At 45.1% G+C, this 19,504-nt stretch overlaps 1 protein-coding gene across 1 annotated transcript; it reads left to right on the top strand.

Moving 5' to 3' along the window:
* The first annotated feature begins 1,429 nt into the window (after window positions 1-1,429).
* LOC115416175 (E3 ubiquitin-protein ligase RNF139-like) lies at window positions 1,430-15,995 on the top strand. Its single transcript, XM_030129898.1, is given in 10 exon segments — window positions 1,430-2,029; window positions 5,076-5,731; window positions 13,072-13,219; window positions 13,358-13,464; window positions 13,575-13,778; window positions 13,780-13,827; window positions 14,711-14,857; window positions 14,859-15,068; window positions 15,070-15,448; window positions 15,451-15,995. Coding segments are annotated over 10 exon segments (2,166 nt in total). The 5' UTR covers window positions 1,430-1,866; the 3' UTR covers window positions 15,555-15,995.
* Window positions 15,996-19,504: the final 3,509 nt, after the last annotated feature.

Raw genomic sequence — 19,504 nt, 5'->3', positions numbered from 1 at the left:
GAAGACATCAGATAATCAGCATTAAACATGTTTTTATGTCATAGTTTTCTCATTTTCTGATATTGGTTTGTTAAACACAGTTGTATTTGCTTGTAAAGTTAAACTCGTGGTGTTCCAGATGAGTGGACATTTATGGAACTACAGGAAAAATAGGGTCACAAATACAATTAAATGGCTTTTTTTTTTTTTTTCAGACCTAAGATGAATAAAACATTCAACAAACCTTGACTAAGGTTCTTTTTTTTTATTTTCTTTTTTTTTTTTTTTATTAGGTTTATAAGGGTCTTATACTTCAGAGTTGAGTGAAGAGTGTGAGGTCATGAGCTGATCAGTCACATGGTTCTGATATGGATCAATAATCTGTTCGGTACCAGAGGAAGACCACTTACTCCTCCTCCTCATTATCCCAGGGTTCAGCTGAAGGCACTGGCTTTATGTATTCTACAAACTCACAGAACATCTATATTTTAGAAGGACGCTCCAGCTGAATGAAACAGTCCACAGATGATCTCAGCTGAATTAAATAAAAACAGAGAATACAACAACGTACTGAACCTGACACTCCAAAAGAACCATATCAGAACTAAATAATGAGTACACACACATTTACATGTGTTTCTACTTTATTCATTAACTAATTCATATATTAATTCATTTATTTTTTCCTTTGGTTTTGCTTTTTTTTTTCTTTCTTTTCATATTTATTTAATTATTTTTAGAAATTCTTGTATTTTTATTATTGTGTTACTATTATTGTTCCTTTCAATCTTGTATAATTTCTATTGTCTCATATATTTAATAAATATCTCATCCTAAATATATTTAAAACATATGTTACATATTTTATATCTTATTTTTTCATATTTTCATATATAAAGATAATTCTAAATATTATATATATATATATATATATATATATATATATATATATATATATATATATATATATACATATACATATATATATATATATACATATATATATATATATATATATATATATATATATATATATATAAATAATTTTGTATGATATTAATACATAAATACATGAAAATACTTTAATCCAACAAAAGTTTTACTCTATTTATTTATTCATGTTTTTTTTCCCCAGCTTTATTGAAAATATTCAGGCATACAAAACATAAATTTTGAACGAACAAACACCAAGATGTCAAAAAGAAAGAGCATTTGAACAAATAAATTTTTTAAAAAATGCATAGATTTAAGGCACAAAGCAAAATAGACAAATAATAGTATAAAAAAAACATATCTAACACAAATAAATAAATAAATACATCAGAGAGATCAGTCTATTTTAAAGAATTCTTTATAAATTGCCAGGGTGCTAGTGCTTTTTTTTTTTTTTTTTGTTAAATATAAATTCTAAATATTTAATATATTTCTCAAATATTTATTTCTTCATTTATTTTGTCTTCATGTTACGTGCCTACGTCACGTGCCACGCCCTCCGAAAAGTGGAAGTCACGTCACATTACGTCACATTACGTCCGACGTCTTAATAACTTGTGAGATCTTTCCGGAGCCGAAACATGACGAAGAAATGGCGTTTTTGACAAACGCCTCCGTGTGTTGATGACAGCCGGGTCCGGGAGCAGACGGCCGGGGTCCGGGAGCAGACGGCCGGGGTCCGGGCGCAGACAGCCGGTGGGGTTCAGAGTCGGAGCCGCTAAACCGGAGCCGGAGGAGGAGACGCAACAGGAGGTCCAGCTGGTCGGCCATGGCGGAGCGGAGCACGTAAACACCGGGAAGGAGACACGGACACACGGACAGCCGGGACTGGGTTCACATTTCCCTTCCATGGAGCCCCGGGGCGGGCCGGGACCGTAGGCCGCCGACAGCCCCATGGCGTCCACCCAAAGCCGGATCGGCCAGCAGGCCCTGGCGGTGCTGGATGTGGCTCTGCGGGTGCCCTGCATCTTCATTATCGACGCGATCTTTAACTCCTACTACGACCCCGGGGCGGGGTGGGCCGGGGCGGCCGGCAGGGTGCTGGTCCGAGTCACGGGTAAGTTCCTAGAGGGGCCGGTCCGGGACCGGGGTCCGGGACCGGTGCCCGGTGTCAACAGCACTGACAGCTAGCTGCTAGCCCGGTTAGCTTAGCAACGTCAGCCCACGGTGTGGAGTTAGGTGAGCTGTCACAGCGAATTACACACCGGACACCGGAACCACCGGCCCGGGTCCGAACCGGACCGGCTGACCGGGTCCAGATGAACTCTGAGTTTAACAGAGGAGAAGGAGGAGTTGAAACTAAGGTCAGGTCCAGGATTAAGGACACAGTACTAGTACACACAGACTAGTACTAGTACACACAGACTAGTACTCAAACCAGTACTACTACTGACATTAGTACAAGTACTGACACTAGTACACAACACTAGTACACAACATTAAGACTAGTATACAAACCTGTACTAGTACATAGCACTAGTACTAGTACTGACATTAGTACACAAACAGCACAAAGTAGAACTAGTTTGTGTACTACTGACACTAGTACACATACTAGTACTATTACCAACACTAGTACAGAGGCTAATACTAGTACTAGTACTAACACTAGTACTAAAGTGAAATACTGCTGCTGGTTTTCCTCCTGGGACGCAGAACTGGGACGTTTGTCGCATTTCAATGACGTAAAGTTCCGATAAATGCGACCTGGACGTTCAGACTGAAGTCACATTGGAAAAGATCAGATCTGGGTCAGATTTAGGACCACATATGAAAGTGGTCCGGGTCAGATTTAGGACCACATATGAAAGTGGTCCGGGTCAGATTTAGGACCACATATGAAAGTGGTCCGGGTCAGATTTAGGACCACATATGAAAGTGGTCCGGGTCAGATTTAGGACCACATATGAAAGTGGTCTGGGTCAGATCAGTGCTGTTCAGACTGTCTGGACCAGATCAGATCCAGGTCACATGTGGACACATTTCCCTTCAGTGTGAACAGAACCTGAGGAGCTCCCACCCAGAACAGACAGTACTGTTCAGGACCGCTGGACCTGCTTGTGTTTGTGACTCTGTGTTTAAAGTTGAGTTCACACTAAACTGACGTAGATGAAGGGAACGTCCTTTTCCAGTGGAACCACAGTTCAAATGCCCTGTGGTTCTAAATACTTCTGTTTAATGGACAGTGTGGTGGACCGGGCTGTGGTTCCGTCTACACTTCTGTGTGTTCTTAGTGTTTTCGATCCAGACGCTGCAGTCGGTTCCTCTTTAATCCCTCCGTTCGCCTGTGAACACATAAACAGCCGTTACATAAGTGGCTCTGGTCGTCGACCTTTGGACGCCTCGCCCGCCGCCGACCGCACAACGGCTCAGCCGACAGTCCAGCCCCACTTAGGCCACTTAGTCTGGCATCGGCATTTAAATCCAGGTTTATCTGGAGTAGGAATGGAACCATTAGAGCTGTTTGAAAAGATGGGTTCTGCAGTATATCACAATATTTCATTTCATAATACTGTATCGATATTAAACAGTACTGTATGGATATTTTAGGTATTTATTCAAATGCAGATACTGTGGAGATTCATTTTTGTTTTTGTTTTTATTCTTTTTTGTTGAAATTTTATTTATTCTTATGTAACACTCTTTGATTCTCTCCTCCAGGAGCTATTGTGATCACTTGCTGTGTGTGTGTGTGTGTGTGTGTGTGTGTGTTTGTTTGTTTGCAACTTCAGTGTAAACCTCTTCCACCCATCTTTCCCAGATCTTCCCCACAGATAGGCCTAGGCCCTGGGACCAACCCAGTCCATTTTGGTCCCAGTAGGACAAAGTTCAAGGTCACAGCAAGGTCACAACATCTACAGTTTTCCATCTGTCATCACTGAGACATTTTCCAAAATTCATCCAAAATTCCAAACGACTCTGATTCTCCTCCAGTTGGATCCACCTGTAGCTTAGAACAATCTCTGTATGTGGAACTAAATTGTCCACATCCACTGTGGAATGTGGACTCTGTGGACATTTACACTGAACACTGAAAATCCCATTTCCCACACATTTAAAATTAGAACTCAACTAATATTGATGTGAATTGAATCTAACTGGACAGACACATGACTGGGACCAGATTCAACTGTGGACCAAATATCACTCCACTCCATTTCTCTTCTGTTTCGTTCTGTTGACTTCTGTTATTTTTTATGCACCGTTTTCAAAACATCATAAAAAATGCAATTCATGAACTAACATAATGAAAGTGGTTTTGCACGTCCATAGTTTAAACAGAAGGAGTGGCTCCACATGTGCACAGCGTTCAGGGTAAATGGTGGAGGTTTGCATTCTCTGAACATTTGTTTTATTTGTTTTTTGTCTTTTTTTAAATTTATTTACTTTTTTTCAAAATACAACTTGGTTAAATTCTGTCAGTGTGTGTATAGGCTAAGTACTGTTTCAACATTCTGAGCACAATTTCAACAATTATGCAATAATAATGATAACCATTAGGACTGTGTATCGGCAAGAATCTGGCAATACAGTCCAAATCACAATACTGGGATCATGATACCATATATCACAATACTAATAATAATACTGTTGAAAAGGCAATTTTTTGTTTGTTTCTTTTTCTTAATGATTATTTCCTTGAAGAATTGAATTCCAGCAGAAATCTGCACAAATACTAAACACATTTGTATTTGATCCCAACAGGATCTAATGTTCTATCACCAAATGTTCCAACTGTGTTCAAACTGAAATTCTGTTTTCCAGACATTCCAGTTTCAGATCCTGTTCAAATGTTCAGATTCTATTAGTTCACAACTAACATCAGAACAGGATTTGAGTTCAGTCCAAACAAAGGAACCAACGTTATTTAATAAAAGAGTGTGAAATAAGAATAAATAAAATAGAAACAAAAAACAAAAAATGAACCTCCACAAAATCTGCATTTGAATAAATACCTAAAAATATCCATACATTATTGTGAAATGAAATGTCACGATATATTGCAGAACCAGTATTTTCTTCCAGCCGTCCTCCGAACCCAGAGGACAGTAGACCCTCTGACTCTAAACTCGTCTTGTGTTTCTGTTTCTTGGTGTTTCCAGGCGTCCTCGTCTCCAGCGTCGTGCTGCTTCTTTCCCAGAAGGCCTTGTTCAAGTTCTACACGCTCTTCTTTGCCGTCCTGCTCGGCACGGCGGCGGTCCTCGTCAACACCTACGTCACCACTCAGGCGGACTTCTACGGCGCCTACTACAAGGCGGCGCTGGGCTTCCGGCTGCTGCCCCGAAACGGGCCCACGCTGTGGCTGGGCGTGGCCGCCGTGCAGCTGCTGTTCGCCGTGGGCTACGTGTTCCTGCTGGACCTGCGGTCACTGTTTGCCGCCCTGGTGGTGCTGGACGTCATGATCCCTCTGTGGGGGATCGCGGCGGAGCTGCCGGCCGACGCGCGGCAGCTGGTGGCGGCGTTCTCGGCCCTGGTGCTGGGCCTGAACACGGCGGCGTGCCTGGTGGCGCGGCTGCGCTGGTTCTACTACTCCTGCCGCTACGTGTTCCTGCTGGTGCGACACATGTACCGTATCTACGGCCTGCAGCTGCTGCTGGAGGACACCTGGAAGAGGATCCGCTTCCCTGACGTACTGAGGGTCTTCTGGCTGACCCGGGTCACAGCTCAGGCCCTCATCCTGGTCTATGTGGTCCGAGCGGTGAGGAGGGAGAGTGGTGACGCCACGGGTGGAGCCGCCGAAGGAGGAGCTGACGCACAGGTGAGACCCAAACATTCACCTTTAACCCTTAAACACCCAAGCATCCACCTTTAACCCTTAAACACCCAAACGTCCACCTTTAACCCTTAAACACCCAAACGTCCACCTTTAACCCTTAAACACCCAAACGTCCACCTTTAACCCTTAAAAGCCCAAACGTCCACCTTTAACCCTTAAACACCCAAACGTCCACCTTTAACCCTTAAACACCCAAACGTCCACCTTTAACCCTTAAACACCCAAACGTCCACCTTTAACCCTTAAAAACCCAAACGTCCACCTTTAACCCTTAAACACCCAAACGTCCACCTTTAACCCTTAAACACCCAAACGTCCACCTTTAACCCTTAAAAGCCCAAACGTCCACCTTTAACCCTTAAACACCCAAACATCCACCTTTAACCCTTAAACACCCAAACGTCCACCTTTAACCCTTAAAGCCCAAACGTCCACCTTTAACCCTTAAACACCCAAGCATCCACCTTTAACCCTTAAACACCCAAACGTCCACCTTTAACCCTTAAAAGCCCAAACGTCCACCTTTAACCCTTAAACACCCAAACATCCACCTTTAACCCTTAAACACCCAAACGTCCACCTTTAACCCTTAAAAGCCCAAACGTCCACCTTTAACCCTTAAACACCCAAACGTCCACCTTTAACCCTTAACAGCCCAAACGTCCACCTTTAACCCTTAAAAGCCCAAACGTCCACCTTTAACCCTTAAACACCCAAACATCCACCTTTAACCCTTAAACACCCAAACGTCCACCTTTAACCCTTAAAAGCCCAAACGTCCACCTTTAACCCTTAAAAGCCCAAACGTCCACCTTTAACCCTTAAAAGCCCAAACATCCACCTTTAACCCTTAAAAGCCCAAATGTCCACCTTTAACCCTTAAACACCCAAACGTCCACCTTTAACCCTTAAACACCCAAACGTCCACCTTTAACCCTTAAAAGCCCAAACGTCCACCTTTAACCCTTAAACACCCAAACATCCACCTTTAACCCTTAAACACCCAAACATCCACCTTTAACCCTTAAACACCCAAACATCCACCTTTAACCCTTAAAAGCCCAAACGTCCACCTTTAACCCTTAAACGCCCAAACGTCCACCTTTAACCCTTAAAAGCCCAAACGTCCACCTTTAACCCTTAAACACCCAAACATCCACCTTTAACCCTTAAACACCCAAACGTCCACCTTTAACCCTTAAACACCCAAACGTCCACCTTTAACCCTTAAACACCCAAACGTCCACCTTTAACCCTTAAACGCCCAAGCGTCCACCTTTAACCCTTAAACGCCCAAGCGTCCACCTTTAACCCTTAAACACCCAAGCGTCCACCTTTAACCCTTAAACACCCAAACGTCCACCTTTAACCCTTAAAAGCCCAAACGTCCACCTTTAACCCTTAAACACCCAAGCATCCACCTTTAACCCTTAAACACCCAAACGTCCACCTTTAACCCTTAAAAGCCCAAACGTCCACCTTTAACCCTTAAACACCCAAACGTCCACCTTTAACCCTTAAACGCCCAAACGTCCACCTTTAACCCTTAAACGCCCAAGCGTCCACCTTTAACCCTTAAAAGCCCAAGCGTCCACCTTTAACCCTTAAACACCCAAACGTCCACCTTTAACCCTTAAAAGCCCAAACGTCCACCTTTAACCCTTAAACACCCAAGCATCCACCTTTAACCCTTAAACACCCAAACGTCCACCTTTAACCCTTAAAAGCCCAAACGTCCACCTTTAACCCTTAAACACCCAAACGTCCACCTTTAACCCTTAAACACCCAACGTCCACCTTTAACCCTTAAAAGCCCAAACGTCCACCTTTAACCCTTAAAAGCCCAAACGTCCACCTTTAACCCTTAAAAGCCCAAACGTCCACCTTTAACCCTTAAAAGCCCAAACGTCCACCTTTAACCCTTAAACGCCCCAAACATCCACCTTTAACCCTTAAACACCCAAACATCCACCTTTAACCCTTAAAAGCCCAAACGTCCACCTTTAACCCTTAAACACCCAAACGTCCACCTTTAACCCTTAAACACCCAAACATCCACCTTTAACCCTTAAACACCCAAACGTCCACCTTTAACCCTTAAAAGCCCAAACGTCCACCTTTAACCCTTAAACACCCAAACGTCCACCTTTAACCCTTAAACACCCAAACGTCCACCTTTAACCCTTAAACACCCAAACGTCCACCTTTAACCCTTAAAAGCCCAAACGTCCACCTTTAACCCTTAAACACCCAAACGTCCACCTTTAACCCTTAAACACCCAAACGTCCACCTTTAACCCTTAAAAGCCCAAACGTCCACCTTTAACCCTTAAACACCCAAACGTCCACCTTTAACCCTTAAACACCCAAACGTCCACCTTTAACCCTTAAAAGCCCAAACGTCCACCTTTAACCCTTAAACACCCAAACATCCACCTTTAACCCTTAAACACCCAAACATCCACCTTTAACCCTTAAACACCCAAACGTCCACCTTTAACCCTTAAAAGCCCAAACGTCCACCTTTAAACCCTTAAACACCCAAGCATCCACCTTTAACCCTTAAACACCCAAACGTCCACCTTTAACCCTTAAAAGCCCAAACGTCCACCTTTAACCCTTAAACACCCAAACATCCACCTTTAACCCTTAAACACCCAAACGTCCACCTTTAACCCTTAAAAGCCCAAACGTCCACCTTTAACCTTAAACACCCAAACGTCCACCTTTAACCCTTAACAGCCCAAACGTCCACCTTTAACCCTTAAAAGCCCAAACGTCCACCTTTAACCCTTAAACACCCAAACATCCACCTTTAACCCTTAAACACCCAAACGTCCACCTTTAACCCTTAAAAGCCCAAACGTCCACCTTTAACCCTTAAAAGCCCAAACGTCCACCTTTAACCCTTAAAAGCCCAAACATCCACCTTTAACCCTTAAAAGCCCAAATGTCCACCTTTAACCCTTAAACACCCAAACGTCCACCTTTAACCCTTAAACACCCCAAACGTCCACCTTTAACCCTTAAAAGCCCAAACGTCCACCTTTAACCCTTAAACACCCAAACATCCACCTTTAACCCTTAAACACCCAAACATCCACCTTTAACCCTTAAACACCCAAACGTCCACCTTTAACCCTTAAAAGCCCAAACGTCCACCTTTAACCCTTAAACGCCCAAACGTCCACCTTTAACCCTTAAAAGCCCAAACGTCCACCTTTAACCCTTAAACACCCAAACATCCACCTTTAACCCTTAAACACCCAAACATCCACCTTTAACCCTTAAACACCCAAACGTCCACCTTTAACCCTTAAACACCCAAACGTCCACCTTTAACCCTTAACGCCCAAGCGTCCACCTTTAACCCTTAAACGCCCAAGCGTCCACCTTTAACCCTTAAACACCCAAGCGTCCACCTTTAACCCTTAAACAACCCAAACGTCCACCTTTAACCCTTAAAAGCCCAAACGTCCACCTTTAACCCTTAAACACCCAAGCGTCCACCTTTAACCCTTAAACACCCAAACGTCCACCTTTAACCCTTAAAAGCCCAAACGTCCACCTTTAACCCTTAAAACACCCAAACATCCACCTTTAACCCTTAAACACCCAAACGTCCACCTTTAACCCTTAAACACCCAAACGTCCACCTTTAACCCTTAAACACCCAAACGTCCACCTTTAACCCTTAAACGCCCAAACGTCCACCTTTAACCCTTAAACGCCCAAGCGTCCACCTGTTAACCCTTAAACACCCAAGCGTCCACCTTTAACCCTTAAACACCCAAACGTCCACCTTTAACCCTTAAAAGCCCAAACGTCCACCTTTAACCCTTAAACACCCAAGCATCCACCTTTAACCCTTAAAACACCCAAACGTCCACCTTTAACCCTTAAAAGCCCAAACGTCCACCTTTAACCCTTAAACACCCAAACGTCCACCTTTAACCCTTAAACACCCAAACGTCCACCTTTACCCTTAAAAGCCCAAACGTCCACCTTTAACCCTTAAAAGCCCAAACGTCCACCTTTAACCCTTAAAAGCCCAAACGTCCACCTTTAACCCTTAAAAGCCCAAACGTCCACCTTTAACCCTTAAACGCCCAAACATCCACCTTTAACCCTTAAACACCCAAACATCCACCTTTAACCCTTAAAAGCCCAAACGTCCACCTTTAACCCTTAAACACCCAAACGTCCACCTTTAACCCTTAAACACCCAAACATCCACCTTTAACCCTTAAACACCCAAACGTCCACCTTTACCCCTTAAAAACCCAAACGTCCACCTTAAACCCTTAAACACCCAAACGTCCACCTTTAACCCTTAACACCCAAACGTCCACCTTTAACCCTTAAACACCCAAACGTCCACCTTTAAACCCTTAAAAGCCCAAACGTCCACCTTTAACCCTTAAACACCCAAACGTCCACCTTTAACCCTTAAACCACCCAAACGTCCACCTTTAACCCTTAAAAGCCCAAACGTCCACCTTTAACCCTTAAACACCCAAACATCCACCTTTAACCCTTAAACACCCAAACGTCCACCTTTAACCCTTAAACGCCCAAACGTCCACCTTTAACCCTTAAACACCCAAGCGTCCACCTTTAACCCTTAAACACCCAAACGTCCACCTTTAACCCTTAAACGCCCAAACGTCCACCTTTAACCCTTAAACACCCAAACATCCACCTTTAACCCTTAAACACCCAAACATCCACCTTTAACCCTTAAAGCCCAAACGTCCACCTTTAACCCTTAAAAGCCCAAACGTCCACCTTTAACCCTTAAAAGCCCAAACATCCACCTTTAACCCTTAAACACCCAAACGTCCACCTTTAACCCTTAAACACCCAAACGTCCACCTTAACCCTTAAAAGCCCAAACGTCCACCTTTAACCCTTAAAAGCCCAAACGTCCACCTTTAACCCTTAAACACCCAAACGTCCACCTTTAACCCTTAACAGCCCAAACGTCCACCTTTAACCCTTAAAAGCCCAAACGTCCACCTTTAACCCTTAAACGCCCAAACATCCACCTTTAACCCTTAAACACCCAAACGTCCACCTTTAACCCTTAAAAGCCCAAACGTCCACCTTTAACCCTTAAACACCCCAAACATCCACCTTTAACCCTTAAACACCCAAACGTCCACCTTTAAACCCTTAAAAGCCCAAACGTCCACCTTTAACCCTTAAACCCCAAGGCGTCCACCTTTAACCCTTAAACACCCAAACGTCCACCTTTAACCCTTAAACGCCCAAACGTCCACCTTTAACCCTTAAACGCCCAAACATCCACCTTTAACCCTTAAACACCCAAACATCCACCTTTAACCCTTAAAAGCCCAAACGTCCACCTTTAACCCTTAAAGCCCAAACGTCCACCTTTAACCCTTAAAAGCCCAAACATCCACCTTTAACCCTTAAACACCCAAACGTCCACCTTTAACCCTTAAACACCCAAACGTCCACCTTTAACCCTTAAAAGCCAAACGTCCACCTTTAACCCTTAAACGCCCAAATGTCCACCTTTAACCCTTAACAGCCCAAACGTCCACCTTTAACCCTTAAAAGCCCAAACGTCCACCTTTAACCCTTAAAACGCCCAAACATCCACCTTTAACCCTTAAACACCCAAACGTCCACCTTTAACCCTTAAAAGCCCAAACGTCCACCTTTAACCCTTAAAAGCCCAAACGTCCACCTTTAACCCTTAAAAGCCCAAACATCCACCTTTAACCCTTAAAAGCCCAAACGTCCACCTTTAACCCTTAAACACCCAAACGTCCACCTTTAACCCTTAAACACCCAAACGTCCACCTTTAACCCTTAAACGCCCAAACGTCCACCTTTAACCCTTAAACACCCAAACATCCACCTTTAACCCTTAAACACCCAAACGTCCACCTTTAACCCTTAAACACCCAAACATCCACCTTTAACCCTTAAAAGCCCAAACGTCCACCTTTAACCCTTAAACGCCCAAACGTCCACCTTTAACCCTTAAAAGCCCAAACGTCCACCTTTAACCCTTAAACACCCAAACATCCACCTTTAACCCTTAAACACCCAAACATCCACCTTTAACCCTTAAACACCCAAACGTCCACCTTTAACCCTTAAACACCCAAACGTCCACCTTTAACCCTTAAACGCCCAACGTCCACCTTTAAACCCTTAAACGCCCAAGCGTCCACCTTTAACCCTTAAACGCCCAAGCGTCCACCTTTAACCCTTAAACACCCAAGCGTCCACCTTTACCCTTAAACACCCAAACGTCCACCTTTAACCCTTAAAAGCCCAAACGTCCACCTTTAACCCTTAAACACCCAAACATCCACCTTTAACCCTTAAACACCCAAACGTCCACCTTTAACCCTTAAAAGCCCAAACGTCCACCTTTAACCCTTAAACACCCAAACGTCCACCTTTAACCCTTAAAAGCCCAAACGTCCACCTTTAACCCTTAAAAGCCCAAACGTCCACCTTTAACCCTTAAACGCCCAAACGTCCACCTTTAACCCTTAAAAGCCCAAACGTCCACCTTTAACCCTTAACACCCAAACATCCACCTTTAACCCTTAAACACCCAAACATCCACCTTTAACCCTTAAAAGCCCAAACATCCACCTTTAACCCTTAAACACCCAAACGTCCACCTTTAACCCTTAAACACCCAAACATCCACCTTTAACCCTTAAACACCCAAACGTCCACCTTTAACCCTTAAAAGCCCAAACGTCCACCTTTAACCCTCAAACACCCAACGTCCACCTTTAACCCTTAAAAGCCCAAACGTCCACCTTTAACCCTTAAACACCCAAACGTCCACCTTTAACCCTTAAAAGCCCAAACGTCCACCTTTAACCCTTAAAAGCCCAAACGTCCACCTTTAACCCTTAAACACCCAAACGTCCACCTTTAACCCTTAAACACCCAAACGTCCACCTTTAACCCTTAAACACCCAAACGTCCACCTTTAACCCTTAAAAAGCCCAAACGTCCACCAATTAAACACTCAAAAATCAACATAAAACAAACAAAAAACACCCAAAAGCATTTTTTACCAGGTAATTTAGGTGGAAATTTGCTGAGGTTTTCAAAGTTCCTGGTAAAGTTAAAGAAAAGGCTTAACTGTGATCGTGTGGCGTTCGTCGTGTCGTTAGCCTCATAGTGTAACCACCTAAAGTCGTATTTTTGGCCAATTTGTGAAACGTGCGTAACTCTACTGTCCTAACTCTGCTGTTAGAAGGTTCTGGGTTGAAGGGTTGAAGTAACAGTGCTGCTCTTGTTTCCATGGTAACGTGCAGGGTTTCCTGCTGAGCTGGGACGTGCTGTGGGACGTGGCCAGTAACCTGATCATCTCAGGATGCGACTCCACGCTGACGGTGCTGGGCATGAGCGCCGTCATCTCCTCAGTGGCGCATTACCTGGGCCTCAGCATCCTGGCCTTCATAGGTAAAGACCTGCCCACCAATCCACGGGGGGGGGCAGTGCACGTTCGTCCCTCATACAGGATGAATTCGCCACTGTTCGTCCCCATAACATAAGTACAGAAGGGGGCGGAGCTTGTCTCTGATGTCTGTTCTGTTTCAGGTTCCACAGAGGAGGAGGACAAACGTTTAGGGTTCGTGGCCCCGGTCCTGTTCTTCATCCTGGCTCTGCAGACCGGCCTCAGCAGCCTGGACCCGGAGGAGCGTCTGGTATGGATGGGTCTGGGTCTGGGTCTGGGTCTGGGTCTGGGTCTGGGTTTAGGTTAGGGTAGATGTTTGAGTCTTTAAGGGTTACAGGTGTGTTTGTGTGTGTTTTGAAGGTCCGCCTCAGCCGGAACATGTGCCTTCTGCTGACCGCCATCCTCCACTTCATCCATGGGATGACTGACCCGGTGCTCATGAGCCTCAGCGCCTCCCACGTGTCGTCGGTGCGCCGCCACGTGCCCGTCCTGCTGGTGTCGGCGGCGCTCTTCCTGCTACCTGTGGCGCTCAGCTATGCCCTCTGGCACCACTACGCCCTCAACCACCTGGCTGTTCGCCGTCACCGCCTTCTGCGTGGAGCTGTGCCTCAAGGTGACCCTCCTGTGGGGTGGGTCTGGGTTTAGGGTGGAAGGGTGACCCTCCTGTGGGTGGGGTCTGGGTTTAGGGTGGAAGGGTGACCCTCCTGTGGGGTGGGGTCTGGGTTTAGGGTGGAAGGGTGACCCTCCTGTGGGGTGGGGTCCCTGGGTTTAGGGTGGAAGGGTGACCCTCCTGTGGGGTGGGGTCTGGGTTTAGGGTGGAAGGGTGACCAGGACGCAGATGCACTGAAAACTCCAACCGAACACACCACCACAGGAAACCCAGTGGAACCTCACAGTACGAGGTTTATTTGTCCCATGAATGAACTTGTTTAGTGGTTTACTCATTTTACGAATCAGTTTTCCCCGTTGAAATAGAATTAATCTGTTCCAGACCCCAGAACCCATCAAGAAAACACCCAAAAATCAACAAAAAACAACCAGAAAACACTAGAGAAACACCCAAGTTTGGCCAAGTTTGGCCCAGTTTGGCCCAGTTTGGCAGAAAAATCTACCATTAAACTCCAGTGAAATGTGGCTGTTTCTAAACTCTGTGGACATAAATCTGTGGACACATCCTGTCTGCAGCAGTCACATGTCCTGTTCAGGACAATTCACACACAAACAGCAATATTTATTTAAAGTTTAATGGTAGATTTTTCTGCCAACTGGGCCAAACTGGGCCAAACTGGGCCAAACTGGGCCAAACTGGGCCAAACTGGGCCAAATGGCTTTCCTGGTAAACATTCCTGTGGATCTTAATCACACACAGGCTTTGATCAGCTGTTTTTAAAGAACGCTGAATACGGCTGGTTGTGTCTGACAAGGGTTCTGGTTGTGGTTCTGACTCTGGTTCTGGTTCTGACTCATGTTCTGGTTCTGGTTCTGCTCCCCCTCAGGTGCTGGTGTCTCTGACCGTCTACGGCCTCTTCATGGTGGACGGTTTCTCCAATGTCCTGTGGGAGAAGCTGGACGACTACGTCTACTACGTGCGCTCCACGGGGAACATCATCGAGTTCCTGTTCGGCGTCATCATGTTCGGGAACCGGCGCCTACACCATGATGTTCGAGTCGGGCAGTAAGATCCGTGCCTGCATGATGTGCCTGCACGCTTACTTCAACATCTATCTGCAGGCCAAGAACGGCTGGAAGACCTTCATCAACCGACGCACCGCCGTCAAGAAGATCAACTCGCTGCATGAGGTCCGCGGCGACCAGCTGGGGCGCATCGAGGATGTGTGCGCCATCTGCTACCAGGGAGTTCGCCACGTCGGCGCGCATTCACGCCGTGCCACACTATTTCCACGCGCTGTGTCTGCGGAAGTGGCTGTACATCCAGGACACGTGTCCCATGTGTCACCAGAGGGTGTACGTGGAGGATGAGGGCCGCAACAGGGACGCCTTCTCCAACAACAACAGGGGCTACGCGCCGCCGCCGCGGGACGCCCAGGCGCCGGTGCGGGAAACACCACCGGCGCGGGTCGGCGGACGGCGAGCCACCCATCGATGAAGCGGTGGCGTGGCTCCAGCGGTGGGCGGGGCTCCGGCCGCAGGCGGGGCCGGGGAACAGGACAATGAGCTGCTGGAGGACAACGACAGCATCGAGTACGACGAAGACGAGTGGGGGACGCAGAACGGGGCACGCCGGTAGAAGAGGACTACATCAACGACGACACGGACCGCCACCGACGACTGACGCAACACCCACAGTCTGTTTTTAAGTTCAAGTCCACGCCGAACTGAGACGTCAGGACGCGTGTGTGTCCTTCCTCTGAGTTTGTGGTTTGTTTTTTGCGTTGTGGGTTTTTCTCTCTTAAGGGCTCATGAACGAGAATCTGCTGCTCAGTGTGAGTGTGAGGATGAGTGAGACGGGCTGCGGGACGGTCACCACGGTAACCACGGAAACCACAGTAACCACGGAAACCAAAACCAGCTCACCTTAAACAGGGGTGTCACACATAAGGTCCAGCCCCCCCCCCCTCAGAATGACACTGAAGATATTAACAGTCACGTTGGTTCAGGTTCCACATTCGGACCCATCTGGTCTAACGTGGGTCAGAACCGAACAGTGAAGTCTGTTTGGTTTTGTGGAAAAAAAAAAGGAAAAGTACATGAAAATATTAACATTTCCAGCCTGTCCTTTAACAGTAACATGAATAAACTGAACAAACTGAAGTGGGTCCATCTAAACCAGTGGAACTGGACCAGTATTCAGTCTGTCCTTAAATGTCTGGGATCTGGACGATAGAATGAACATGTGGAAATAATAAACTGAGGCTGAATATTGGTCACATGACAACTGAACTTACTTTTAAACCCTTACAGACCCAGAGCTACTTTTACATCAGTTCCAAAGGATTGTTTTTCTCTATATTTAACAATTCATAAGTGAATTATCACCATTAACTATAATATTATTCACCTTAGTTTGTGTTTTTTTTCAGGATAAATCCTGTATTTGTTATTTGGGTGTGTAAGGGTTAAAGGTGGACATCTGGGTCTTTAAGGGTTAAAGGTGGACATCTGGGTCTTTAAGGGTTAAGGTGGACAGCTGTGGTCTGTAAGGGTTAAAGGTGGACATCTGGTCCGTTAAGGGTTAAAGGTGGACATCTGGGTCTGTAAAGGGTTAAAGGTGGACATCTGGGTCTTTAGGTTAAAGGTGGACATCTGGGTCTTTAAGGGTTAAAGGTGGACATCTGGGTCTTTAAGGGTAAAGGTGTGACATCTGGTTCTTTAAGGGGTTAAAGGTGACATCTGGGTCTTAAGGGTTAAGGTGGGACATCTGGGTCTTTAAGGGTTAAAGGTGGACATCTGGGTCTTTAAGGGTTAAAGGTGGCATCTGGGTCCTTTAAGGGTTAAAGGTGGACATCTGGGTCTTTAAGGGTTAAAGGTGGATGTTTGGGTCTTTAAGGGTTAAAGGTGGACGTTTGGGTCTTAAGGGGTAAAGGTGGACATCTGGGTCTTTAAGGGTTAAAGGGTGGATGTTTGGGTCTTTAAGGGTTAAAGGTGGACATCTGGGTCGTTAAGGGTTAAAGGTGGACATCTGGGTCTTAAGGGTTAAAGGTGGATTGTTTGGGTCTTTAAGGGTTCATACATTTTCAGTTTGTTCGTGTTTACTCTGTAGATTTAAACCTTTTTGTGATCTAATTGAACTTTTTTCACTCTGCTTCTTCTTGGGTTCGTTTTGGCCGTATGTCCGACACCCCCCGGTAACGGCTTAACTCCACCCCGTTAACCCCAGCGTGTATGTTCTCCATCTTCAAATCCAACCTCAGATGTCGTCGGACTCTTAAGGTTTTCGACCTGACATCCTCACAGCACACGTTTTGGTTCTTTTCATTTTCATCATCGAATACTTAAACGGACCTGAACTGGTTGGATGTCGTGTTTCCTTCGAGTCATTCCCCCCGGTCCCTGGTTTCATGACGTGGAATTTATCAGAGAACGTACCAAAGAACGAACCCTCCAGACGGTGGAACCCGTAGGAACCAGGACTCCAGAAACTTTAGGCTCTGAAGACACAAACAGAATAGTTTCGATGTCCCGACGGTGCCAGTGAAGCAGTGAAAACTGTTCTAAAAGTACGGGCTGATGTGAGTGTGTTCTGTGTCGATACCTCCTACAACCTCCTAGAACCTCCTAGAACCTCACCAGCCCTTTAATCCACCAGAATGGAGGATCTGGATGAGCTGGTGCCAACAAACGGATTTAATTTATTCGCAGCTGACACGTTAGGTTGAACTAAACGCCTGTGAATCCCAGCCCTGGTGTGTGGTGTGTGTGTGTGTGTGTGTGCACCTGCCGACAGTAATGTGTTAAAGAGGCGGGGTTAAAAGGGTAAAGGGGCGGAGCTTCATTTTAGCAAGTTGACACAACTTTCAGTCGGTCTGGAAAACGACATCCATCAATGAGAACGGAGACGTGGAAATGAAAACACGTACAAAATACAGTTGTGTCCCGAACGAACCATGTACAGCGATAATTTGGTGTCAAAAGTCACGCCCATAGAAATCATAACCAGCGTGGACAAATCCCGCCCTCTATGCACTCGATGCCACGTCCTGCGCGCTCGCCGTCATTCTCTGCCTTCTCAGCGCTGGCGGTTGGTTCTGGTTCTGGTTCTGGTTCTGGTCTGTATAAAACTGAAGGGTCCGTCCGGATGAGATGACCCACCCTGTTCTGCTTCGGATTGGCTCTGACCCAGAGAGCAGTAGGTTTCTAAACTGACCAATCAGAGGGAGAAGGGGTTCTATTCAATGTCCCGCCCCCAGAGTGACAACACTCAGCAACCATGAGCGCTTAGAAGTACAGGTCGACCGATACAGGGTTTTCTGAGGGCCGATGGCCGATATCTACAGCCGATTTCTGAGGCTGATATTTAAGGCTGATTTAGTATGTATGTATGTATGTATGTATGTATGTATGTGTATATATATATATATATATATATATATATATATATATATAAATAAAAGCACATTGACAGTAAATACAATAGAAACACTCAGATAATTAAGATTATTATGCAGCAGTTCTAATTAAATTATTATAAGTGTACACATATGTACTCTTTGAAAATTTACTGAACTTAAAGTGCTGTCCACACAGGTGCCTGATCAAATAGAACAGTTTTACTACTGATCAAATATCGGCTTTTCAAAAAAAAGAAATAAATAAGGCCGGTATTGAAAAAAATCAATATTTCGGCCCGATATGTGTGGTTGTTTTTCTGTCCACAGTGTTCTAATAAAAAATAAATAAATTTTAAAAATATCTGCCCGATATCGGTCTTCGTCTACTTAGAAGGCACAGAAATTGACAGCGAAAAAGGGCAGGGAGTGCGCAGAGTGACGGCGAGTGCATAGACGGTGGTGTTCATTATGGTTTTTATGTGCACAGATTTTGGCACTAGAGTATCTCCATAACCAGGCATTAACAGCGGTCGAACAGAGAAACCGAACGGTCGAATGGCGTTAAATCGGATCCAGATCCTGTTCGTTAATTCCAGCTGTTTAACTCGTTTTTACACAGTTCGGATTCAACCTGAAGCAACGACAGGAGAAAAAAACCCAAAAACAATTTAAACGTCACAAACCCCATCAGTGAGTGCGTTTACGTCCACACTGATACTCCGATCAGTGTCCGATATCTGCAGTTATCGGACTATTATTGATCATGTAAACAGGATAATCTGATCGCATTTATACGATAACACCTAGATTTGTCCCCAATACTCTGATGCTTTCACACATGGAAACAGGTTCATCTGATTTATTTAGTTTTTTTACATCTGAACATGTGTAAAAAAAAAAAAAAAAAAAAATCTATATAAACTGAAGTTCCACAGCGACACCATGAGTCTAAAGAAAAAGGTAAGCAAACACTGAAATGAAATGAAATGAACGATAGCAGCAACATGTGACCTGTTCTGTCGTCTTATTGGCTCCTCCCACATTAGGACAGCTAATGCTGACACCGTAAGCGTTGCCGTGGTAACAAGACAAAACCGGATGTTCTGAAAAAGGACAGGAAGTCTATGTCTGATGTCATAACGTACGTATGAACTCTGAATGAAATCTGATAACGGACGTAAACATGTAAACCAGGTTTTATGATTATCGCATTTCTGAAGTGACTGTAAACGCGTCACATCTGATTACGGTAATTATGGGATTGTTCTGTTATTGGACTTA

This window comes from Sphaeramia orbicularis, unplaced genomic scaffold (genome assembly GCF_902148855.1).
Source record: "Sphaeramia orbicularis unplaced genomic scaffold, fSphaOr1.1, whole genome shotgun sequence".
Classification (NCBI taxonomy): Eukaryota; Metazoa; Chordata; class Actinopteri; order Kurtiformes; family Apogonidae; genus Sphaeramia; species Sphaeramia orbicularis.
The sequence above is the reverse complement of the archived record's forward strand: the minus strand, read 5'-3'. Positions and strand labels throughout refer to the sequence as shown.